The sequence below is a fragment of the Sander lucioperca genome, chromosome 2 (assembly GCF_008315115.2).
Source record: "Sander lucioperca isolate FBNREF2018 chromosome 2, SLUC_FBN_1.2, whole genome shotgun sequence".
Classification (NCBI taxonomy): domain Eukaryota; kingdom Metazoa; phylum Chordata; class Actinopteri; order Perciformes; family Percidae; genus Sander; species Sander lucioperca.
Genome location: NC_050174.1, coordinates 2,902,462 through 2,928,239, shown reverse-complemented (window position 1 = coordinate 2,928,239; position 25,778 = coordinate 2,902,462). Strand labels below are relative to the sequence as shown.

Here is a 25,778-nt window from a genome sequence, read left to right as displayed (position 1 = left end):
GAATGTGTAGATGGAAGGACTTAAGCAAATCCAGATAATGTGTGGGCAAGGGATGGATTTGCAGCATAATGTTAACAGATCACCTTCTATTGTCCCTGCTGACAGGCAGCCTGAACTATATTTGTGAGTGTGAAAGCCTGAGTGTGTGCATCTAACGCAGCAGCATTGTACTCCACACTGCCCACAGTTTCCTTGCTGGAAAGAGCAAGAACTCTTTATTAAATGTCTCAGGTAATAATATTGTGAATGGCGCAAATGTAAGCTATTTCCAGAGAGGAAATCCTTTTGTATGTTATTTCGATATGCAGGAGAGCACAATCAGAGCAACCCAAATGGTTGACCTCCTTTGTGTGCCACTTCACACAGTCTGAAAAAAAACTTTCCACAGAATCATTGCAGCTCTTGGGTTGTGATTCAGGTCCTGTGAATGAGCTCTCCTGGCAGGCCAAGTGCTACCAGAGCAGAACCTGTGGCCTGGTAGAAGTGCAAAGGCGCTGGGCCGTGTTAGGGGGACATTCATTAATCATCCGGGGGGGGGGGTCTGGATGGAGAACACTTTGCCCTGATGCTTCTAGCTCAGAGATCTGTGCTTCGTTGCACATTCTCTCTGCTCTTCATCCCCCCCCCCCCTCTCCCAGTCTCCCCCTCATCCTGTTCCTCTCTGGTAGCCAACTTCATAGTACATTCTTAGTACTTCTCTGTGACTCAGCATCCCTGAAAATATTGGTCAACTTTAGCTTCTCCTAAACTTCTCGCCTGGGAAAAGCTGACCATGTGCACCCGCCCCTTCCCTCACAAGATGAATGTCGCCCGACTCTGTTTTGTTGATTGAACTGAACTAACACTTTTATGTTAGCTCCTTCTCCCCCTGCATCTCAAAGGTGCAAATCATGACAAATCACCAAACGAAAATCAATTAGTGCTCTTTTAACAAGTGTATTTTACAGTGGGAGACAAGAAGGGAGAAGGGGTAGGCTTTTTTTGTTACACAATATGCTGAGAGCATAGCTAAAAATTTTATTTGGTACTTTTATTTTAATTGCAGAGATACTGGAGTGGGAAGATAAAGAATGACTCTCCAGTTTATCAGAGGACAGTAAAAATAGAATCTACTTTTTATAACAATTTCATTTCCTCTGACCAATCAATTTAGGAATATACCACATGCTGAAGGAGACTTTTTTTTCTCACTTTTTGTGTGTCAAATACTGTAGCTAACTTTTACTGATAGAGTCGGCATAAGATGCATACAAAAACATAGTTTTCCGTCTCGGTTGACCTGTGATATTTTATTCTTTATATATATATATATATATATATATATATACACACACGCTAGAAGCAGGGGTGCAGAGAGATCGTTTTTGACAGCTGAATCACACAATTTAAAAATAACTACAAATGTTTGACTGTGTTTCCACGATTGTGAACAGATGAGGCATGAATGGGGAGAATCATGCATGTACAGTTTATTTTGAGGAGTATTTTGTGGCATGTGTTACAATGTGTGTTAAGTGTCCAGCATGCAAGCAGCCGAGCTGATAGCTACCTTTTTAAAGTTGCTGTGCTTGCTGGTCCCCTGCTCAGTGTTCTGGTTGTGAATGACATCCAGAGGAGTTTCCCTCTCTTTCATCTTCAGACTTTCAATCTCAGTCTTCAGCTCATTCAGCTGCTCCTGCAGGTGCTTGCTCTTCTCCATGTACTCGACTCTAAAGATAATCAAATTGCAGGTTGGGACACAGTTTAGTATATTCTATATTCCCTTCTATATCCCCATTAGATTTGACTTAAAGAGCTAGTATTTTCATAGCTGTTATGAATAAATATGGCAACAATGGGCATCCTTGTTTTACTCCTCTTAATAGGAGCAATGACATAGAGATATAATTATTATTGAAGTGTTATGCATGTATTATATACAGTAATACTCTAACACAATGAATCAAGGATTTGTAAAAAAAATCATATTTTTAGAATCAGTGTAGTATAATGTGAAAATGTAAATGTCATTTTAATACCAGTGAACTTTAAAAAAAAAAAGAGCTGTGTACAATAAACTATAATAGCAGGTGGCAAAAGATCTTCCAAAATAATGGAAGGCAAAAACTTCAGAAAAATCTCACTCGTCAACATTCTCGTAGTGCCACAATGTATTTATTTTGTTATGTATCTCTCAATTTCATCACAGTCTTTCTTTAAGTCTTATGAACAGTTACCCACCAATCCTGGACCGGTAGTCTCTCAGCTCACTTGTCTTTATTTTAAAAACCTAATTACCTAATTACATGACAACAAAGACCTAGGTAATGTATTCAACTCCGCAGTCGGAGTCATACTTGTCTGCAATCACACCAAGAGCTAAAGAAAAAGAAAAGCTTGAATGCGTGCAGTGACGTCAGTGACAGCTAATGCTGAGGGTCAATTGCCTACCTGAACTCCTGAATCAAAATGTGCATAATAAAAAGTGATTGTGTTCCTCTGAGGACAATCCCAAATTAAGTTCCTGAATCTTTCTCTAACACATTTTGAGCACATTTAAAATTACTCTAAATAGATATTCATCGGATAACCAATCCCTTCTGCTGATTAACAATTCAGTATCAGGTCGCATCAGCAAAGCAAGGCCGGGCACTCACTTCTCCTTCTCGATCTCCATGGAGAGGCGTTTCATGTCGGTATCTTTAAATTCAAAGCTGAGGTTCTCCTTGCTGAAGCTCAGGTCTGGAGGCATGCTGTCAGATGGCAGTCCAGGAGACTAGGAGGGCAGATAGAAAGAGAGATTAGAGGAAAGGAGGCAGTGTAGACAAATTGCCAGGACAAAAAATGGGGCAGAATAAAGAAAAATTGGTAGTGATAGAGAAAGGAAAAGATAGGAAGGGTACATTATACAAAGGAGGGGTAGATAAAATAGGGGTAGGATTGAAGGTGACAGTATATAGAGGGGAAGAGGAGGAATGCATGGAAAAGACATCTAGGACACAATGTAGACAGAAAGAACAGTTACTGTAAAAAAGAGAAAGGGAAAAAAGAATGACCACTGTGATGGTCACAGACCACAAACGCACAACTATATGCCTTTAGATCCTGACCAAATATCTGAAATGCATTGGCCACATGTCACCTCAGGAGTCTGCTGGATAAGAAGTTGACCTACAGTAATACACAATATAAATGTAAATCCATTGGTTGGTGTGTGAATCCAAACTACCGTGTGGATACATTCGACGTAAATACGGTGTACCTACATACTGGACGTGCAGAGAAGGCAATTTGACCAAGTCTGGTGGAAATAGGAACGGAAAAGAATGTGTCCTTTACAAGTGTGTACTTTAGATGTGAGTGTGTGAGTATGTGTAGATGCATTTTCACTCATGAGCTGATAACTGTAGGGGGGGTTCCAGTGGCAGCATGTATATTGTATGTATGTGCACCAGTGTGTGTATGTGTTTAGGCTCTTTATTCAAAAGCTTACAGCGAGTAGTTCCCTATCAATGGCCAGCATCTCGTGTGTGTGTGTGTGTGTGTGTGTGTGTGTAAGCAGCTAAATGTGCAATGTGTGGGTTTTTAGCATGTTGGAAGCTCTTGCGCAGGCTGCCTTATGTGCTGCCTGTTCTTATGCAAGTTTCTCCTGTTGAGTGTGGCTTTGCAGGTCTACAGTTTGTGTGTGTGTTTGTGTGTGCGTGTGAGTATGCGTGCATGCGTGCCATTAGCAGTCAAGCTAAAGCTATAGTATACGGTTATTTCCATACCAACAGTTTGCAGCCAAAACTAGGGACAGACATGGTATTTGTCTGTGGGGTGCTACTGAATGTACATTCATGCCCTATTGGGAGTGCACCTATTGGGAGTGCATCTATGTACTGTACTGTATACAGTATGTGTATTCTGCCTATTTGTGTTATGCAAGGCTGTAACTTTCAAGTATTTACAATGTTGATTTATTATTATTTATAATTAATGATTTTATTATTTCCTTTATCTTTAAATATAAAAGGAGAAATAAATGCCCATTATAATTTACCACATTCCAGAGTGACGTCTTGAAATTGCTTACTTTGTCTGACTAGTACTTTTGTTTTTATAATTGGTCATATTTATAAAAAAAAATAAATGAAAACATGTATCCAGGGATTATGGATGAAAAAGGCCATTTTCAGTCATGTAAATTACATTTACAGAAATGTATGTTGATCGATAGGAACATTTATCTGCAGTTATCTTTCAAGCAAAAATGTCAATCTTTTAATGGTTCCAGGTTTTTAAATGTGAGAATGTGGTGCTTTGTCGGTCTTAAATAATCATGAATAGAATATTTTTGGGTTTTGGACTTAAGACATCACTTTGAGCTCTAGGGTATTTTGATCAGCAACAGATGCTTTCTGAGGTTCTACAGACCACATGATGAATTGATAATAAAAATAATTGTTAGGTTCACATTCCACTTCTGGGATTGCTACGGTGCTGCACGAAATTCCGCCTGATGCATGTATTTTCTTTCAATGCTTCTTTGTGTTAGAATTTTAAACTCCAGTGGATTTATGAGGACTATTGTTGACTGCTCCTCAGATCTCTGCAGGGTAAATTGAGACAGCTAGCTAAACTATCTGTCCAATCCCCCGCACGACTATTTTGCAGCGGCTCTGTGCAGAGTTTAGCACAGCCCATGATGATTCTGATTGGTTTAAAGAAATGCCATTAAACCAGAGTACGTTTTCCTCCCATCCCTGAATGCTATGTGAAGTAGCCAGACCTTCCTTCAGCACACTTTGGAAGAGGGTCTGGCAAAGCGAGACTAGGTGCAGACCAATAATATGCACCGTTGCTAATACATCAATAAGCAGAATTTCTATTGATTTATTTCCTGCCATAATTGATTAATAGTGTCAGCATACTTGTTTGTTCTTGCCTTGTGCATTATGTACTTATGCGTTTTAAGTATATTTGAGTAAAAACGCTGTGAGAAAAAAGTCTGTGTGGGTATGTTCTAGGTCTGTTACCGCGTAGACAGCCCTGCTGGTAATCTCCAGCAGTTTGTGCTTTGCCCTGCGCTCTGACTCCCTGGCTTCCTGCAGGTCCAATTTCAGCAGCTCAGCCTCCTTGGCCCTGAGGGACAAACAGACAGACAGATGCAGTTAATACTTTAATTCACCTCCTAATCCTTCAAAGGAGACAGAATCATCTCAATTGAACCCAAGATGATATTACATAATCGGGATCATCGGTACTCGACGAACCAGGAATGTCACTTTGTTATTACCAGGTGATCAATGTATCACCCAAGCAGACAATCATTTCTGACTCCATTATACCACTATTGAGTTTGCACACAGATGATCAACGCAGGTGATTACATTTATTTTGATTGTGTTACTGAACACTCCGCAGTTCCTCGTTGATGTGGGGGAGCTATGTGCCTCAAGGGTTTGAGTGGACATAGTCATTTACATGTTGAGTGCCACAGGTTCAAATTTCTCTGGTGCAGAAAGTGCTCATCCAGATATTGCAGTTACTGGCAAGTGGTTAATGGTGCCCATTTGAAATGATTGCCTAATAAATTGTGAAGTAGAGGTTGTGAAGTGATATTTTTAGTATCCATGTATAATGTTTTATTATGAAAACGACTTAAGTTCTTTGCTACAATGAATTGGCATCTATCAGGCTTTACAGAGTGCTGATCGAGGATCTCTCATCAAGTCATCTCCTTATCCATCCTCCAAAGAAATTTAAAAAAGTTAACAGTAGATATTATAAGTACTGGATTTGAACCACTCTAGGATGTAACAGAAAATGACAAAGGCACAGATAAAACACGGATCAAAAAGTCAGTGTCAGCACAGTGGAGCTTCAAAGTGTATTAAAACAGACTGCTTGATAGGGACTCCCACCATCAATCGAAACTACTGCTAACAATTAACTAGCACAAATGAATTGCCACACCTCAGACCTAGGAGGAGAGCTGCTGAACAAAAAGCTTTCTCCCTCTTCCTTCTGTGTGGAGCAGCAGTCTGTAACCGCATGATTACCTGCTGCAGCACAAGAACAAAGCCTTTAAAATTAAATGATTTTAAACAAGTTAGAAGTTCTTTGATCGAGCAATTTAAATGCAGCTGCGTTACCTAGCTCTATGCTCACAGCATATCAACCGACTTCTGTGCTGCTGAGCAAACTGAAATGCAGGGGCATGTTTGTGCCCCTCTATGTTAAACAGTATAGTGACTTAAAAACATTTGGGAGGTTTATGACTTGGGGAGGTTATTTAGGAACTGTGTTTTGATGCTCCTGTAAGACATCTTCCACAGTTCGAGGTATTCACATTACAAATGAAAGAAAAAAACTATGCATGCCGTGCAGGTGCGTTTGTGTGACAAATACAAATAAAGAGAATTTGTGTATCCGAGAGACAATGTTGACAGAGAAAAAGCAACATAGTGGCCAAAGCTGGATCAGAATCATATTCACTGCAGCATGGATGGCTGTACACTCTACAATTCATCCACGCTGCCACTTCTTCCTCCTCTCCCCACCTCCTTTCCGATTCCTCGGCCATCTTGAGTGCCAGCATCTCTGCCTCCAGCATCTTCTGCTCCATGAGCCGCCGCTCCTCCTGGCCACGGATGGCAGTCGCTTTCATGCGTTGCATCTCTGTCTCGGCCTCGGCAGCTTTCTGGGCCAGCAGCTTAGCCTCCTCCTCCGCGATCTGGGCCTTTTCAGCTAGCAGGTCTGCCGTCTGCTCCGTACGCAGCTGGAGAGGAGCGGGAGGAGGAAGGGCAAACACAAGAAGGGGGAAAGAAAAGTGGAAAAATGAAAAGATGGGGAAATGGAGCAAAGAAAGAAAGGTGGAGTGAGAGATTAAATTTGTGCAGAGAAAGAGAAGGGGAAGACAGGGAGGGATGTGCAAGAGTACAGAAGGAGCGGGGGAGATTGATGAAGAGGAAAGAGGTGACAGTGAAGACAATAAAGGGAAAGAATGAGTAAATATGGAAAACAGGAAACACTGGGAGGAAGTGAAGTGAGGCTGGTGTGAAAGGAGCTCAATTTGACATAAATAAGTTGTTATGAAACTTACTTACTGAAACTACATGTCACATAGCCAACAAAATGGTGGATTTTGGATTAAGCTAACAAATTGAATCTTACCAGTGCATCGTTGGCCATGTGAGCCTCGTCCTGCAGCTGAATCAGCCTCCTTTTCAGCTCGTCCCTGGCTCTCTCTGCCTCCTCCCGCAGCTTCTTCTCCTTCTGCAGACGCTGCCTCTCTACCTGAACGAACATCCAGGTGGAGTGTGGACAAAGAAGAGAGGGTATGGTAGGAAACATTAGTGAAAATATAGACAAAGAAAGAACAAACAAAAGACGGAATATGGTTGACAATGGACAAAGCACAACTTGGATCCAGGTGCACCTGATTAAATAAAGTTAAAGTAAAGCAATGTTCATACATTTTTGGATTCTTGTGTTTCCTCCCTTGAAGTGTGTTTCTATCCACCTGTTTGGATGTGCATTATCAATTTGAGCAGAAAAAGTGGAAATGCTGGAAAGTCGCTAAAAAGTTGAAATATTGCAAAAATATACGTAATTATGTCCTCTTGCTGAGCCCTCTTATTCAGCAATGGTTTAATAGCACCGTACCGCAGACGTAGCGCCAGCAACTGTTTATCTTGATGTGTCCAACTCACAATACTTTGCATACCAGTAGAGGATGGAAACATTCATTAACTGCCATTTTCTTTTGTCGATGTTTTGTTTAGAATATGCCATACATTTGAATGGAAAACTGGCTATTGACAAGTTTAACCACATCCCTTCTTCTTTGTTTCTCCATTATCAATGTACCTGTTTCCTGGCCCTCTCCTCTCTGGCCTGAGACTTCATCTGCTGTACTTCAAGTGAGTTCACCCGCCGCCGGCGCACAAACAGGTCATGGTTCCCTATACACAACTGGAGGATCTGTACAAGAGAAACAAAACCAATAATGTGTGCTATTTACAAAGTTAAAATGGTTGGTAAATCCTAAAACTCTATTCGCCAGCCACTTCCAGTAATTCTTCGTAAATTTCACTATGAGAAATGATGGACCGCTACCATCTCAGCAGAACTCACCAACTTGTTGACTCTTAGCCGTGAAGAGTTGAACTTGAAAACACTGGTTTTTTTGTCCACAGGTTGAATGGTAAACTAAACATTGAGGAGACAAGAATATCAGATTTTTAATCAAACCACAAAAGAAAAACACTCATCTGTTGGGTAAGGCTGAGCAATATTTTTGAAATCAATATCTGAAATTTTCAAATAAAAACGTATGTTCATGAGATAAGACCTCTGCATATGTTAAAACAAGAAGTTAATTAACTAACTTAAACTTAAACCAACAAAGTATGATGCTAAAGTATTGCCTATATATTAGGGGTGTGAATCTTCACTGGTCTCACGATTCAATTTGGTTACGATTATCCTGTCAACGATTCAAATCGATTCAATATCACGATGTGTCACCTCCTCACACATGGTTTTCATCGACAAATTCAAGCAGTCACACACACACACACACACACACATACATATATATATATATATATATATATATAGATACAATTTTTATTGTATCTGCTCTCCACCTGCTTCCTGAATGTAGTGGAGTCTGAACACAGCAGACAACAGACAAAAGGAAGAAAGTGGAAAATCAACAAGTGACATCAGTAGGCAATAATCGATTATGGTCCGTCACTGCATTGATGCAGAATCGTCCAGGTCCGCATCGCGATGCATCGATGAAATGATTAATTTCAACGCCCCTATTATATACGTATCAAAAAGTTATCTTCGACCAATCTTTTTCATTAGAGAACAGCAGCAGATTCTCCCACCTCCTTGTCGCTGTAGGAGATGTTGCGGATCTCATTCCAAGGGAAGGAGCACTTGGGTGTCAGCCTGTTGTCCGGCTCGTAGATGTGCAGACCCAGGGCATCCACACCCAGAAGAAGATCTGTTCCCTTTTTATTCTAAACAACATACAGCAGAGTAAATAAAGCTTTTCTTCTACCCAAATGTGAAGGGACACTAGTGACCCTTCCAGCCAACATTTATTTGTCCTTGCATTTAACAGAGGTGCCATTGTGGTGGCTCTACTTGCCACAACTATTTGTTAGTGTTGAGCTGAACAATGCAGTTGCTGGGTGTATATGCAGTCTGGGCTTGTTTACTTGAAGATTAATGCTACAGTGATTTACTTTATCTGAGGTTGACATATTTTAAAATGCCTCGGCCTTGTAGAGAATGCATTGAACAAGGCCCCTCAAATAAACTTCAGTTTAAGAGTTATGACAGGTTTGCTTCCGCTGTGACTCACCTGGAAAAGATCCGGTGTCAAATCACAGTTGATTATGTACCCCCAAAACATACACATTTATTTAAAAAATGCTCAAATAATTCAAATAATACATTCAACTAAGGGACAATTTAGAACAGGAGAGTCAGACTGCTATTCCCCACTTCACTTCATAACACCACAGTGAAATTGACATGCCTCTTAATCTCTCATGGAGGCTTACAGTACTTTGTAAAGATATAGCAAAGCAGCATTGGCTCACCCTGATTAAAAAGAAATTGATGCCATACATGTCCAGGTCCTGAGCTATTTTTAAATACTCCATCTCAGCTTCATCCCTGGTTTAAAGACAGACACAAAGAGACAGAGATTGAGAGGGATCCAATGGAATGGAGAAGATAGGGATGGAAGGGTGGGAGGAGAGGAGAGGAGAGGAGAGGTGCAGAAGTGGAGAGAAAAAGGAGATCAGACCAGGTCATGCTTGATGGAAAAGATGCCTCTGAGACTCTAAATACTGTGATCGAGAAATCAAATGCACAAAACTCTCTTCTTCTTCTTCTCCTTCTGCAGCCTGGTTGGCAGATATGTTGTGATTTCAGGATCAACTCAGCAACAAAAAAAAGAAATCATTAGCATACTTTGATGGTTGAGGAAAAATCAGGGCATGCTTCCGCCTTAACTTTTAATAACTTGCGGTTGGATATGGGTGGTGGGAAATTGATGATTTAAGCTTCATCAAAGTTTAAACAAGACAGCATTATGCCAAGTAAACAAATTCTTAACTAGGTTGGATGCTGACTCAGTACATTCTGACTGTGGAGTGGATCAGAGGAAATTTTAATGGTAATGCTGTGAAAGTGTAAAGCATTAGAGTTGCACATGGCAAGTAAGTCAGTTACTTTGATGATGACATAAGTTTAAAAATCAATGTATTATCAAGTTTAAAAAGAATATGAGCCAAAATAAAGAAGAAATTAACATTTTAACTTTAACACTTGTCTTTGATGGAATAGATAAAGTAGAATCTGAATAACATTTTGCCAATTTTAGTTTGGTCTTCTACAGCTGTTTGTGTTAACAACAATTAACATTTGAGAACTTTAGCTGTTTAATTCTTTTTTCAAAAATGAAAATGTCTGAAAATATACATCAATATGAATTCAACTTATTAATAGCAATGATGAATTGGCCTAAAAAATGTGATTTACACATTGAAGATAAGCTTACTATAGGTAAAGTAGCCACTATGGTAGCCATACAGTTCAGCTTAAGGATTCACTGTGCTTTCCACATGTATGTTTAACATTAAAACATGATGTATAAATTATATCTATTAATTGTCCTCCATGTGGCCCGGTTTAATATGGAACTAAATGTTATACAGTATATGTAGTAGGGGGTCCCTACAGCATCTCTCTTTCAGCTAAGGGGTCTATGGCCTAAAAAACGTTGAAGACCCCTGAACTAAATGCTAGCATGCTCACAATGAGAATGTTAAAATGCTGATGTTTACCAGTTCTTAAGTTACCATGTTTACTGTCTTAGTTTTGCATATTAGCATGCTAACATTTGCTAATGAGGCTGATGGGAATGTCATTCATTTTGCAGGTATTTGGGTCATAAACCCTCAGTACTAGACAAATAAAACATTTGACCTGATGATGGCACTAGACGGAAATTCGAGGGATCACCGAAACTATCGCAACTCATCTTGAGGGCGACATGACAATCCATCCAATAGTTGTCGAGACAATTCATCACAAATGTGAACCTTGTGGTGGTGCGGGAGGAAAAGTCAAGGCATCACCAATGTCTCTTGGATATATCTTCTAGGAACCATGAATGTACAGTATGTAACAAATGTCATGACAAGCCATCAGCATCAGTGAGTGAGTCAATTATCACTTTTCCAAGTGCGGTTCAGTTTGCTGGCTTTTAGAACTCACTTTCCAGCCCAAACCTCCCCACCCACGGGACTTTTAAGACACTCCACATCCCTCACACTTACTCCCTGTCAATTTTTCAACTAAGCTTAGCTTAGTGATGGAGCAAAGTGCAACAGAACAACTGATTTTCATTTTAGTTTTATGAATGCAATTCCAGCAACATTTTATAGTCCTTTTCACTATGATATACTGTATTTACTCCTTACCAAATCATTCCCTTTTAAAAAATAGCTATATGAATTGTGCTTCTCTTATGAAAATATATGTCATTTAATTTAATTCATGAGTTAAAGGCTGCAGTAAGCGGTGCCATTTGGTGCATTTTCTTAACCAAAAAAGTTCATCCTGTGGATTCATAAATGCTCCTTTTAAAAACTTCCCTACAGAAACAACCTTTATGTGAGTCTTTTTGCATCTCGCTGCCAAAATGGACTTACGTTTTGAATTAAACATTTCTTGTAGAACCAAGTTTTAAGCACATCCTTGATGAACTTATAATAATTTAGAAATGTGCTAATGACTTTGGAGCAGTACAGTTTGGTGCAGCACTTTTTACCTCGTCTTGCCCCTGTGCTCTGCATAACAGGCTGTGATCCTCTCCTCCCACATTTCTGCAGTCATCTGGTACAAGTTAATAACCTGAAATGGGAAGAGGCAAACATATATAAATATATATATATATATATATATATATATATATATATACATGAATGCAACGCATGCAGATAATACGGTGCATACTGGATCATATTGCAGGTATAGGCCTAGATAATAAGATATATGTAAACATCTTTTTTGTATTTTGTATTTATTTATTTTGAGCATGTATATAGCAGTTGTTGAAAACATATCCAACAAAATAAAAATAAAAAGGTAAAAAAAGAGAAAAAGACGACATAATTCATTTCATTAGCGAACTTCCTTAATTTACATGCGCGAAAAGGAGTAGGAAGAAGTGTAAATTTATTTAATCCTACCCCTTAATAATGAAATCATTATTAACAAAAACGCTATAGTAGAGCTTGGCATACTTGTCACTTATCACACCCATAGTTACATAAGTTACAGTTAAATAAAATACATACTGTATTGTATGTATGTATCTTGTCTATTAATGACATGACTAGTATCTTCACTAGCAATGACAATAGTAAAAAAAGTAAACCCAGCTGTGACTCACCCTCTTTGGAAGCAGTTCCTCCTTAGCCAAGAAGCCAGGTTTGTGAACACTGGGGTCGTAGTCTTCGTACTGCAAAGTAGAGCAAAAGTGCCAAAAGGATTAAAATCACTCCAAACTAATGGACGTTATCCACCTTCCCTCCAATAACAGGCCAGACTATGCCTCTCCTGGGAGCAATTCATAAAATGAAACTACAGCGCGTGTAAGAAAAGGGTCCCTTGGAGAATGAATGGAGGCTGGTCTGCCATGAGGTCATTAATGTGCACCGCACACACAGTGGCCCAGTTGGTGGGAGACGGTGTAAATGATGCTATTAGAGATATCTCAGAGAGAACCGAGACGGATTTCTTATCATCACAGAGCCGGGATACAAATTATAACGTGCATGTTTGAGAAGAGATATGGATGGATTAGGCATGACTGGGTGGCGGTGGGGAATTTCCTTTGGGCTACTGTACAACTGGTGAAAGGATATGAATTATACATGCAGCTACTGTTTAAAAAAAGTGGTCTATGACTGTAGATTTATGAAAGTAGGTTAACTTCAACATACTGTACCTATATCTGTGCATTGCTGAATGCTATGCTAATGTTTTCCTTGGCACTGTGACTATTGATAGCTGTTATTGTGTTGTTAAAATTATTTGTTTCATTGAGGTAGGCAATTTTTACATATTTATAACACTTTTGCATTTTTCCACAGAACTATTAGAGCACCGGGGTATTCAAGAGACAAAATTGTGTCAAAATTAGACAGACAAATGTAGTATTACTGTGAAAGTCTAATTTCATCAAAAAAGTCTTAACATTTCAGGCCCATGCTGTATGTGTGAGATTTATTGGACATCCTTAGTAAGTAGTCGGTCAATCTTTTTAGAAAACAGTTTTAAGGGAACCCTCTAAGAGTGCTTAAACTCAAGAGTGAAAGCAAATTGACTGAAAAAGCCTGACACCAAAAAATGATACCTCTTCTCATGGATTTCTCCCTCTATTACTACTGAACCTTTTGGTTATACCTTTGTGGAAAATAGGTAGTCTTCGAAAGACTCGCTCCGTGTTTGATTGTGAGCCTGACACCAAGATATGACATTACCCCTGAGGTTCAGATAGCTAAAAAAACCTTCTGGTGTTGCTCAAGTGTCATTGCAATTACCTGAAGGTGAGAAAAATATACACAACAAAGACATTGTCTCAGAAAAATGGAAAGGGAGTGCATCAATTGTTGTTTATAATGGGGGGACTTTTGATAAATTGCACACAATAAATTAGAAGAATTTGACCACTTTTGTGGTTCTAAATAACGAACTCATTCTATGTTGTGTTGTTGTGTTTATAGCGTTACTTTTATTATGGCGTTTAATTGGATTTTATTTTTCTGCACTTCAGTCTAAAAACAGTACTTTACAGACCTGAATTTAATAAGCTCAACACACAGCCTGCAAATCCTGGAATAGGGCCATTTAATTAGCTCCTTTCCCTCAAGTTTCCCATCCTCGCAGTTTCTACTCCCTCAGTTCCTCACCTGTTTGTTTGTAACTGCTACATAATTGATGATATAAAGACTTATGGAGGTATTATGGCACCAACTGGGCCTTAAGCTCAGGCATTTTGACAGTGACTCTCAGAAGCTTTTAGATTACTTGCAATGATTTCAAACAACCCCAAACAAACACCAACAATCGATTCTCAAAGGACAGTATGTGTCAAAATTTTCACTCAACAATTATCACCAGCAGCACACAGTGATTTCTCACACAGTCCAGTCACTGAAGAAAATCCATTTACAGTCCAAAAGTGAGAAATACAGGTTTCTCATATCTAGTCATGAAATACACTCAAACCAATGAAAGGCATTATTGTGTTGTAGACAGGAAAAATATGTTAACTTTCCATGGTCTCAGGGTCAGTTTGAACATGCTGTTCGTATCTGATGTTTTTAGCCACGTTAGCAGCATGGCTACTTTTCCTCTAGCACCACCATTACAAGATGAATTGTAAGGGTGAGCATGTTAGCATGCTGACGTTAGTATTTAGCTCAAAGCATTGGCGTGTCTGTTAATATTAGGGCTGCACGATATGAGGGAAATATGCGATAACATTGTTGAATATCGGGATAGTGATATATAAATAATATATAAAATAAATAATATATAAATAAATAAACAGATTTTAAAGCTTTAGTGCGCAACTTTTTAATATTAATGAACGTCCGTTACATTCAAGCCCTTGCAAAATGAGCTGCTACAAAGCTAATTAAGACATTCAGCTCCACACAACTCTGTCTGTATTTCTCAGTATGTCTATGTTCAGAAAATGGTGTCGTCCGGCGTCTCGGTGCTCCTTGGCTACTTGCAACTGGGGGCGGTGCACAGTCATGGAAGGCTTGTATCATGTGGACGCGCCGACAGTTTTGTTGTCATTACTTAGAATTCCTCGTGGGGGGCGACAGAAAATATGCAATATAGCTGTGTGTGTTATCAGTTCTGCATTTCTGCTGCTTTCAGAATTCTGCTAAAATACAACAAATTGCTTGTTGAATTTAAAACAAATAAAAGGAAATAATTTCCAACTTTCTTTTACTAAACAAATTGAACATTGAATTGAACCTAAAAGGCAGCATTAAAAAATAGAACGACAGTTACATTTTAAAGTGCAGTTTTCTGCTGATATTTTCTCTCAATTAACACACAAAATCTCTGGGTGTCTGTCGCGATATGTCGCAGCCTTTCGCAATAGGTTTATTGCGACAGTTGATATTGCGATGACAATAAAAAAACGATATATTGTGCAGCCCTAGTTAATATTTATACTTTCTGTATGTATTCACAGTGTTACCCATGTGCGATACAAATTTGAAGTGAAAGTGAGTGACAGATAAAAACCGATGAAAGAAAACAAAAAAGATCCTGTTTTTAGATCTACACTTTTACAAATGATATCTCTTCTGAGTTGGATCAAACTTTATTCTTAATCATCACATACACAGTACAATGTAGTGAAATTTGATTACTGCATTTAACCCATCCTAAGTATTAGGAGCAGTGGACAGCTATACATACATACATCGGGGGAGCAACTTGGGGTTCAGTGTCTTGCTCAGGGACACTTTGACATGTGGCCAGAGGAGCCTGGGATTGATCCGCCAACCTTGTGGTTGAGGGGGCAACCACTCTACCTCCGAGCCACAGCCACCCACTTGGGCTACATGCCTGCAAATTGTGGCTAAAATGACATGTCTCTCCAGCTAGCAGTAAAATTGGCTATTTCATTTTCTTTCCATCTCCGTGTCTCATTGTCTCTCATGGTAATGCTGGCTCACCCAAGCTGTGGTGGGCATCAATATTATGTCAGTTGAGTCAGATGAGTGAAGCAGGATTTATATAATCTCAAGGAGGCAAGGATGACAAATTCCATGAGTATTAACATATTGTGTGATCCAGATTGAAACTGAAAAGTGCAACCTCTGTTGAGCTTTTTGCTGTTTACACAAATAGGAAATATATCTCATATATATGCTGTGAGGTGAAAAAAAAACAAAAACATTGGGTTACAACTACAGAGTAAACATACTGGAGCCTAAATGCTGCCTCATTCAACTTTCAAATATTAAGTTTGGTATAAGTCTTGATGTAAAACACAGTGATTCCCACCAGTATCATTCATTCCTATTAGCCTGTCATGTCCCTCCACACTCAGCTGGACACGCAGCTCCACGCCCTCAATGGCATTTTGGCTGAGTGAGCTGACCTCACTCCTGTACTCGACCTCTATGCCAGAGTGACTCCCTTTGCATTTTTCCTAACTGGCTGTTTCTTGAAATTCCCTGTCAACACCTCCTTGAAGCACTACACCCACTCTGACAACAAAGCAGGAGGCACCGAAACCTCTGCAGACCCACCGAGGCTGAACTATATGCTCACTATATTCTGCTGGACACATACAAATATCCAGCCAAAAATGAGTATGTTTTTTTTTTTTTTTTTTTTTTTTTTTTTTAAATCAGATGACTTATAACATTTTATACATTATCAAAAGGGGTTTTCTCACCTCTTGGGAATTTTGTTTATTTGCTGTCTTAGAGAGGGTTTATAAAAAAAAAAAAAAATTACTTTTAAAAACACCCATTTTCCAGAAATAATTGTAAGTAAGTCAGTTAGAGTATTTGTGCACACACAAATTCCTCCAGTATTCCTTACTTTTATTATCCCCTAAGGTAAAAATAAAGTTTTTCTGGCTTCCTACTGTGTTTGTTATGAATTATACGCCAGTTCTTGCTCCGACTGGAAACTGATTACACACACACACACACACACACACACACACACACACACAAAAATGTTGTGAGCGACTGTGCATGTCTGAACAAAGATATAATTCACATTTACTTTAAAAAAATATATTTTTTTAAACATGAATGCCATGTCAGAATATGCCTTTACCCCCTCTTTATTGCTATTTTCAGGTTGGCATAATCATGATTAAAGAGCGAAGGTAACAAAGTAGATCCCACTGTGTGATATACACAATATCACGGGCTACACATTGGTGCTGCAAAAAACAGCTCATGATGAGAGAAAGAGAAGGGAAAGCCTGCCAAAAACCTCTCAGCAGCTGCACTGCTAAACAAGTACCTGTCTCCCCTTCACAACACCAATTTACTCACATTGGCTCTAATCAAAGTGGACTGCTGATTAAATGAAAACAGATTGTGACCCCATATTTTTTGCTGTTTCCAGACTGACATGCTGACAGCAGAGAGCACAAGTCCCATGCTCAAAATTAGATTTGCTGATTTTTCTCTATCCACACAGTCTCGTCTAACCGAGTCCTGTTAAATTGGCATGGGAGAGGAATCCATCCATGCTGTTTAGAGTGAGATACAGTTTCTGAATGTGTCCTGCCTTCAGTCTCTGGGTGAGCTGTTCAAAATCGGCACGGCTTGTGACGTCACAAGCCGAAACGAGCAGGCTAACCGCAACCATTAGCTCATAGCGTTAGCGTTAGCATGCTAACGCTAGCATGCTAACGCTAGCATGCTAACGCTAGCATGCTACCTCGTTCTCAATAGCAAAGCACTGCTACAACACACACAAGTTCACCATAATCTACAAAAGAACTACTTACATGTGCGCCCTCATTTAGAAGTCTCCCAGCTAATCCTGCCTTGTAACTGACCAAAGTTGTAGAAACAGCCTTTCTTTTACTGTCTATGGAGCTAGCTAGCTGACATGATCTACATCTGAGCTACTGGGCATGTGCAGTGCAATCAAAGATGGTACAGAAGAAGAAGAAGAAAAGAGGTCTCACTCTGTAGCTAAAACAGAGACCAGCTGAAAAGAGGATCTGCAGCAGTGAGAGAGAGCGGTGCAGTACAACAAAAATATGGTGTTTTTTGAAAATTAAACCATGTAAACCTATTCTGGTGCAACATTAAAATACAATTATGAACCTGAAAATGAGCATAATATGGCTGCTTTAAGGGAGCTTTTTCCTGTGAACTGATTTCCATAGACTTCAGGTAACTTGTTGTTTGATCCTCAACCAATAATTCGATTAGAAATTTTATACAGTACACATTCAAAGAGGACAATGCAGTTTATAGTGCTCATAAAGTATGCTTAATGCTTGAAGAGTAACAAAACCCCACAGTTTTGGCTGAGGTGCTTCTACCCTGGAAAGTTGTCTGGTTGTCTGATGAGGTAAGCCAGCACCATAAATGTCACCCAGCACTAGGGCTGCACAATTAATCGCAATTGTATCCAAATCGCAATATGGACTAGTGCAATATCCAAATCGCAATATTTGTTAATGGCAAAATGTGTCATACCATTCTGAATTAAGTATTGTGGTGATGCAGAGATGTCCCGGCCTACAAATCGTATCCTACAGACTTAAGAAAAAAATCTTTATTTGGTACAGATCCTCGCAAAAATCACACTATAATCATTTTTGACATTTCTTTCAATGTCAATCATTTTCAATGAAAATGAGAATAATGATACAAAAACTATCATTCCCTCCAATATCGTGAATTATATCACAATCGCAATATCAGTCAAAATAATCGCAATTAGACATTTTCCTCATATCGTGCAGCCCTACCCAGCACCAGATCAGCCAATAGAAAAATCCAATTGCAATAGCCAAGTTTCAACCAGTTGCAAGCAACTATGCATATTTTAACACAATATATAGAATTCAAATTCTTTGCACTAAAATGTCAAGATTGGGATCTGAATTCATCAACAACACTACTAACTATCCATATCCGTACATTGGTTTTCAGCTAAAAAAAAAGTGGTTTATACACCTGCAGGCCAATCTTAACCTTTTGTATGAGCATTCACCTGGGGGGTCATTGTGATCAGATGCCTGGAATACCTTAACTGGTATTCCATTGAAAGGAGCCAGTTTTTCTACTCCAAGCCACTTCCAGACGTCAGAGTTCCACACCCTGTGTAAGCCCAGCCACCCTACAAAATGACTACCCAGTTCTACAGAGTTCATTACTATAAATTCACCAAAACAGTTTGGTGCAATGCACGCACAACTGCAGATGTTGCAACATTCTGTCTTTCGATCTCATGTGCCATTTTACTCTTACTTAGAATGGGTCAGCCACTGGCTCCCAACGCAAAGGGAGGGATTCACAATTTTCCAGCAGAATACCACATCCTTCAACATGGAGGTGCTTACCCTCATCTCTACTTCCTTTAACTGTACACTCTTTGTCACAGCCCAAGGAGGTCATAACTTTATCAGTGGCAAGAATGCAATGTAGATTTAATCCCGAGGTCACCAAACTGAACACTCTCCATTATTTGGCTGCATCTCTGAAGTAGCTACTGTATTGTCACTTCAACTAAATGGGATTGTGGTAATTTTATTTATTTGAGATTTTCTGCTACTTGCAGATCTGCTGACATAAACATTCCCTCAATCACTACCAACTCATTTGAACTTAACCAATATGAATGATGATATGATGCTCAGATCCAGAATAAGGTTTATTCTGATGTCACAGTATTCTCTATAGTGGCTTCTCTGTGCTGGGATGGGCATGAAAACTGGACCGAAATTGCTGGGTCTACACTGCTTTTCTTTAAAACCATTGGCGCAATTACAGAAAGAACCCTGTTGTAATAAATTATTCACAGCTGTTAGCACCTCATCAGACCAATAATTTAAAATAAAATATGGTCCAGGAGGAGAAGAAGTTGTCATGCTAATTTTTAAGTAAAGATAAATAAACCTTAACGAAGATGAATGGATGTGGGTACTGATCTTGCTGGAAAATAGCTGAGAATAAGGTCTTCAGTTCCAAAAAGAGCACTAACCTTGGCATGGACGGCGTAGGAGGCCAGCAGCACAGAGGCCTCAGGTGGACAGTGAATCTCCTCCTCGAGGATCTTCTTCTTCACCTGAGGAGTTATCAAATAAGATCAGCTTTGAGGCACTAGTACCGGTAATTTTGTGATGCATGTATCCACCTGAATAACAAAAGCCCTCTTTATTTCACCTAACACAAACATCTTTTAGGAATGAACCATGCAGCTTATGTATATTCTGTTCCATTTAGGTGCCACTGAAGACAAAAGGCTGGGTTTTGGGAGAAAACTATCATCTACAGCCTAATATAAATCAGGACAACTGTTCTTTGTCTTCATTTTGAGTATTACATCTCCTTTAAAGTTATTTCCACGAGAGCAACAAAATGATTCTTGTGAGATGAAGGACCTGTATCAGATTGACAGGTGATCGTACTTGACTCAAACACAATGAAAAAAGACTTGATACCTTAGAGAGAAGATTGTCAGTGCACGGTGAAACACAACTTTCTGACAAATGTGGTTATGACAGCCAGAAGTTTATTCCCTTAATTCCACTTTTTTTTTTTTAAACCACAGGAACCGTATACAGCTAAAACGGTGTTCATGTACCAATTTTCAGTAGCCACAAAACCTAGTTATAATATGCTGCAAACTGAATAAATAAACTTCCAGCTACCACTGCTACAGTACACTGGGAGTTGCTCATTTTAGAGAGGTCTGGAAACAGTACAAACTGTGCCAAATAAATATTGTAAAACTTAAGCATCATAGCCACGTGGGGACCTATTAGACACTGGACCAAAAACTATCTACCTAAGCCAACATCATTTCATATGATCATTAAGCTGCTCCAAGAATATTTGCTTGCTAGCCAACAGAGAATAATGACATGACAAAAATGTGTGAATCCTTGAAAAGCGCCAAATCATAATTAGAGCGCACCGCCCATTTTTATAATTCATGATTTTGTCTGTGCCCCCACAGTCTAGATAGCTGATTATATATATATATGTGAATACATTCCAGTCAGTAAGAGCGACACATTCAAGGTTTAGGTCTCCAGTTTATGGCTTATGGAAAGAGTGGTGTTGACTTTCATGGATCCCAGTAATAACATGAATTCGTAAAATGAGTGGCAATCCCCTTTAACAAGCTCCCAACAGATTAAAGTGCTACATCTCGCAAGCTACCCAAGCTCTGTCACCTGTCAAACTAATTGAATCACAAACTTGCAAAACTACATATAGAGCACAAAGCCAGACTGCAAGGTTAGATGGTGCAAACGTGCTTCAGCCGTAGTGGGCAATTTAATGCGTTATCCTTATCATTTGCAAAGCCAGTCATGCTGTCTTCTCTTGTTTTGAAATGTGTTTACAAATGAGGCCATGTTGTTGCTAAGATTGCAGGCTGAGGTGACGAAGGTGTGCATGTGTCTGTTTGTGTAAGTGGTCTAAAGTGTGTGAGGGGTGTGTGTGTGTGTGTGTGTGTGTGTGTGTGTGTGTGTGTGTGTGTGTGTGTGTGTGTGTGTGTGTGTGTGTGTGTTTGTATCCGGGTCGGTGATCATTTCTGATAAGCACTAATCCAGCTGTCATGCCTGTGACACTATCTGAACAGAGGCCTGCTCCTGACATTATGGGAATTAATGAGAGCAAAGTAATAAGGAGACAGGCGACGTAAGGCACTACGCATTTGTATTCTTCTCCCCCTTGTAGCTGTGCACCGCTTTAACTGTTGAGTAATTTGTCAGCTGTAGTTTTTTTTTTAACAAGGTTTCCTTCTGAAATGTATACATTGCTTCAACCCACCTCTAAACAGATTAAGGACACAGAGAGACTTTTTTATATGCCTTAAGTAGATAAGTGCCTCCATCTAAATGTTGAGGAACACAAGCTCACTGCTGTCTCAAATCATATAACTAAACCAGCACAATGGGCTATGAGTGCTATGAGGGATGAGCATCCCATGTAGAATATGTCATTAACTGGGTAGTAACTAAACCCTTAAAGCCTAATTGGTAATTGATAGATGCGGCTGTGGCATTGGACGATCGGAGCACAGTTACAAATCTAATTTCTTGCGAGGAGAATGGTGTGGCAGGCTGCACAGGAATTCCCCGGAGAGTATTAAGTGGAGAGAAAGGGCAGCGGTAATATGTTGAGCATTGATTCCACATGGCTGCACACAATCAGACCGGGACAATGGAAAAAGTATATTACAGAGTGCTCTGCTCAACAACTTGTCAGAAACTCTGTGGACGCGTGCCCCCTGTTGGCAACCGATCAGAATAGTAAGGAAGACGCAGATACAGATAGCGCATCAGCCAAATAGTGTGCAATGGTGAAAATGGATAATCCTAAATGTACAGAGTATTTTGAAGGATTTTAAGTGTTAAAGATTTCACACACCTATTTTTAAAAGCATTTATTTCAACCCATCTAGTTCCTCAGAAAGATATTCCCATTTCTAAGCTTTTTTTTCTCTTGAAGTCTTGAACACAGCACCCCTCTGGGAAGATTACGATCCAGGAAAGAGAGGTTTTGAAGAAAAATAAGTGTCCGCCCACTAGCCAGCCACTAGGCAGTAATCCACAGATTCTTGAGAGGCATGTTGGATTTCAGGTTTACCTGTAAGCCTGCAGCAATTTCAACTTAGACAGCAGCAGAGAAAAAAGAGAATGTGTCAGTCAACATAAGTGTACAAAGAACCTTCTCATAAGGCCTTCATGGCTGATAGGCACAACTGAAATAGATAGGACGACGAAGTAAGTATATAAAGAGCAAATCCAGAGTATAATAAGAGAATAATTTTCAATCTGATTAACCATGAAATGGTGAAAACAAAACTCTCAATACATGTTTATTATGTATAGTTACCTGTAGGAAGAAAAGATGTTGTGTGATATCTTGCACTAGCTCCTCCTCAGCATTTTCAGGATAAAACTTGGCCAGAAAGTAAAGGGTGATTGGTTCCTCCTTTGGTACCTCCTGATCCAGAACCTATGACATTGAACCAAAGAAATCAATATTTGCATTTGGTGGCGGCCATGCATTCCCTCTTCATGCTCGCTACGTCTTAATCAAAAATATGTATATGGCTCATGGCTGTTACAAGACCAGTAAAACATTAGAATCACTTACCTTCTTTTCCATTTTCAGCCAAGCAACTGTGTCCTTGATGTTATACTGGAGCCCAAAAAACCATGTCTCCCTCAGTCCCAGAGTCCGGCACACAAAGTCAAAAAGGTCTTTTCCTTTCCACTTGGCCTAAAATACAAAATGTTTTAATAAAAGAAAGAAGTGGCAGGAGCTCATGGAAGGGAATATAATTTTTACAAAATGTTTTGATCTTATACAATTTTCTCAGAAGAGAAAAGCTGAAAATATTGAATTTCCAGAACTTGTTTAATTCATTTATCCCGCAGCATACACAAAAGTCTGTTAGAGCTAAATACAGAGAAAAGAAGCACTTAATTCTTCATAGGGTTGACTATCTGGAGCCATTCATATGATGCTGTGTCTACTGAATCCAGACATACTAGCATTTCCATTATGACGTCAGTCTGTGGTTGAAAGCAGGGGACCATACATGTTCTCCTCATCCAGCTAAGAGCTATGAAGCAGGCATATCAGGTGCACATATCCAATTATGATTGCTTTCATCTCAAGCTTTTAAGCTAGCTCAGGGTGCAAGCTTCTGTCAAGTGCATTCAAGGTTAGCATGAAGAAAAAAAAACTGTTGGGTTAAAAACTGATAGAAATGAGGAAATCACCTCCACCATGCAGCGGGAATGGCAACTAGTAGGGACAATCAAAAAATTCTATGCAAGAGGAATGAACATTTAGTCTATGACCAATGCCCGTTAAATGCTATTTACAAAACCCATAATTGATACAATTATCATCCCAGCACAAAAAATAGAAACCTGCAACTAACATTATGCTGCTCTGTGTAATTACCAACTGCGAACTTTGGTGGGGTTCCTCCCCTTTAAATACAGAGGTGGTGTCTGCAAGTCATTTTGATGCCTGTTAGTTCTGATATATCATCAACCAAATCATATGCTAAACCACAAACACTGCAAGAAGGCCAAAAATACATAGTGAAACCAGAATAAAGTGTGTTTTTTACTTCACACTGCAGGGTGATTCACACAGCATTGCAGCAAGTCCTATACTGCATTGAGCTTTGCCGTTGACTAAAATGTTCATGATTCCATTGCAGCATAAGACAGAGATACATTATAACAGATAGGGTCTTCTGTAGAATAGGCCAACTATACCAATTGCGTTTGTTCGTGGTTGCTTGCTGCCATCTAGTGTCGAAAAGTGAAACTTTCATATCATATGAGCGACCATCATCAGAGTTGTCGCCTAGATAAACTATATAGTAACTACCTATGGTAACTACACGCGAATTTAGTTGTCATTACATATTACAGTTTGGTTAAGCATGGAATACGGTTTTCGTTGCATTACAATGCATGACAATTGGTAACCCAGTCAGTAGGAGAACTTAGATGCACTTAGTGTTGTGGTCAGGAAAACCTTGATGTAAAGTTAAATTAAATTATACTCAGTTTTTGAAACACACATAACGTTAACGTTACACACCTCGCAGTTGAACTCCATGTCTGACTCCATTGTGCAGATCCTGACGTTGAAGTTCCTGGCTTGTTTTCTCAATAGTGAGGTAAATCCCATTTTCGCTGCCAAGGCACTTGCCATCGCCAATAGCTAATAAACTTAACTTTTTAGTTTTTAAAATGCGTTAATTACTAAAAAATTAAGTTCGCAGTCATGCCATTCGGTCTATGGTGTAGACAGCAGATTAGTCAATTTGGTATACGTTACCTTATCATAAATTAAACACAGACATGCATGCGACTGTCCAGCTTAACGTTGAGATCGTTCAGCTATCAATGGATGCTTAAAAGTTCCATTAAAGTTTGCATAAGGCTTTCACTGACATGTTCTTAGTTTATTAATGTCTCATACACATTGCGTATTCTATGGTAGTTTTTTTTGGTAATTTTACGTTAGCTACACAACTAAAAGTTTACATTTAGCATGAGCTGATACATACAGTGCACTGTCCTAGGCTTGCTGCTAACGTTAGCTAGGTTAAATAGAAACTATAACATGAACGTCACATATCCAATATAAGCCTTTAGCTTGCACTAAAGTTATACGTCTTTATACCGTAAAAAACGTTAACATTTTCATCTACGCTTCTGAGAAAATTCCAATCCAATATCCCCCCTCTGGACAGTTCAAAATACTTCTGTTGCCGCATATAAACTATGGTGGAAACGAAGCGCTAGCTACCTACTGCTAACCAATTAATAGCGATCTCCCCAGAAAAGCAATGCTGCATTCAAGTGCCATCAAGAGTGTTGTAATAACATTGTAGTGCACATTAACAGAGAGCATGATATGTTTGTATTTATCAAGATTAAATATTGCATCCAGATACACACTGATGATAAACATGCTTTATGGTATTATCCTAATGATAGTATACAATATATTTAGCCTTAATAATTCATTATTTGCCTACATTTTCTCTTTCACTTTGTGACGCCAACCCCAGCCCAAAGGGGCCACTATACTAATGTAAACAAAATAAAAAATAAATAAATCAGAACAAGAAATTATTTTTAGCGCTGAAATGATTAGTCGATTCATCGGTAAGTCAATTGACACAAACTTAATTTGCAACTATTTTCATGATTGATTAATCAATTAAGTCATTTTTCAAGACAGACAAAACAAGCAAACTGATTACGTCAACTTGGGCCTTTAAGAAATGTGATGGTCATTTTCTGACATCTTAGAAGCCAAATGATTTATAAAGAAAGTAATTGATAATTGGTAATTGATAATGAAAATAATAGTAATTTGCAAACCTAAATATTTTATTACACACTATGTTACAATTTTGTTGTTCTTTGTAAAAAAAAATGAATTACTGTCTCATTTGTAAAGTAGAAGATATAA

General features: G+C 39.1%; 1 protein-coding gene across 3 annotated transcripts in view; it reads right to left on the bottom strand.

Moving 5' to 3' along the window:
• The window catches only part of nf2a (neurofibromin 2a (merlin)), a 28,010-nt gene extending 2,881 nt beyond the window's left edge, over positions 1 to 25,129 (bottom strand). For 2 of the 3 annotated variants that reach the window (XR_004899178.1, XM_031305543.2), the window contains exons 1-15: positions 24,393 to 25,129; positions 22,920 to 23,045; positions 22,656 to 22,778; positions 19,789 to 19,872; positions 12,452 to 12,520; positions 11,828 to 11,910; positions 9,588 to 9,663; positions 8,865 to 8,999; positions 8,101 to 8,175; positions 7,834 to 7,947; positions 7,138 to 7,260; positions 6,525 to 6,742; positions 4,998 to 5,103; positions 2,637 to 2,755; positions 1,550 to 1,709 (exon numbers count right to left, since the gene is read on the bottom strand). Coding sequence is in view for 1 of the 3 variants with exons in the window: in XM_031305543.2 (XP_031161403.1) it covers positions 1,550 to 1,709; positions 2,637 to 2,755; positions 4,998 to 5,103; positions 6,525 to 6,742; positions 7,138 to 7,260; positions 7,834 to 7,947; positions 8,101 to 8,175; positions 8,865 to 8,999; positions 9,588 to 9,663; positions 11,828 to 11,910; positions 12,452 to 12,520; positions 19,789 to 19,872; positions 22,656 to 22,778; positions 22,920 to 23,045; positions 24,393 to 24,506 (1,725 nt within the window). In the remaining 2 variants the exon portion in view is untranslated. Of the gene's footprint in view, positions 1 to 1,549; positions 1,710 to 2,636; positions 2,756 to 4,997; positions 5,104 to 6,524; positions 6,743 to 7,137; positions 7,261 to 7,833; positions 7,948 to 8,100; positions 8,176 to 8,864; positions 9,000 to 9,587; positions 9,664 to 11,827; positions 11,911 to 12,451; positions 12,521 to 19,788; positions 19,873 to 22,655; positions 22,779 to 22,919; positions 23,046 to 24,392 lie in introns of those variants that run through there. The other variant, XR_004106012.2, reaches the window with a different exon arrangement.
• Positions 25,130 to 25,778: the final 649 nt, after the last annotated feature.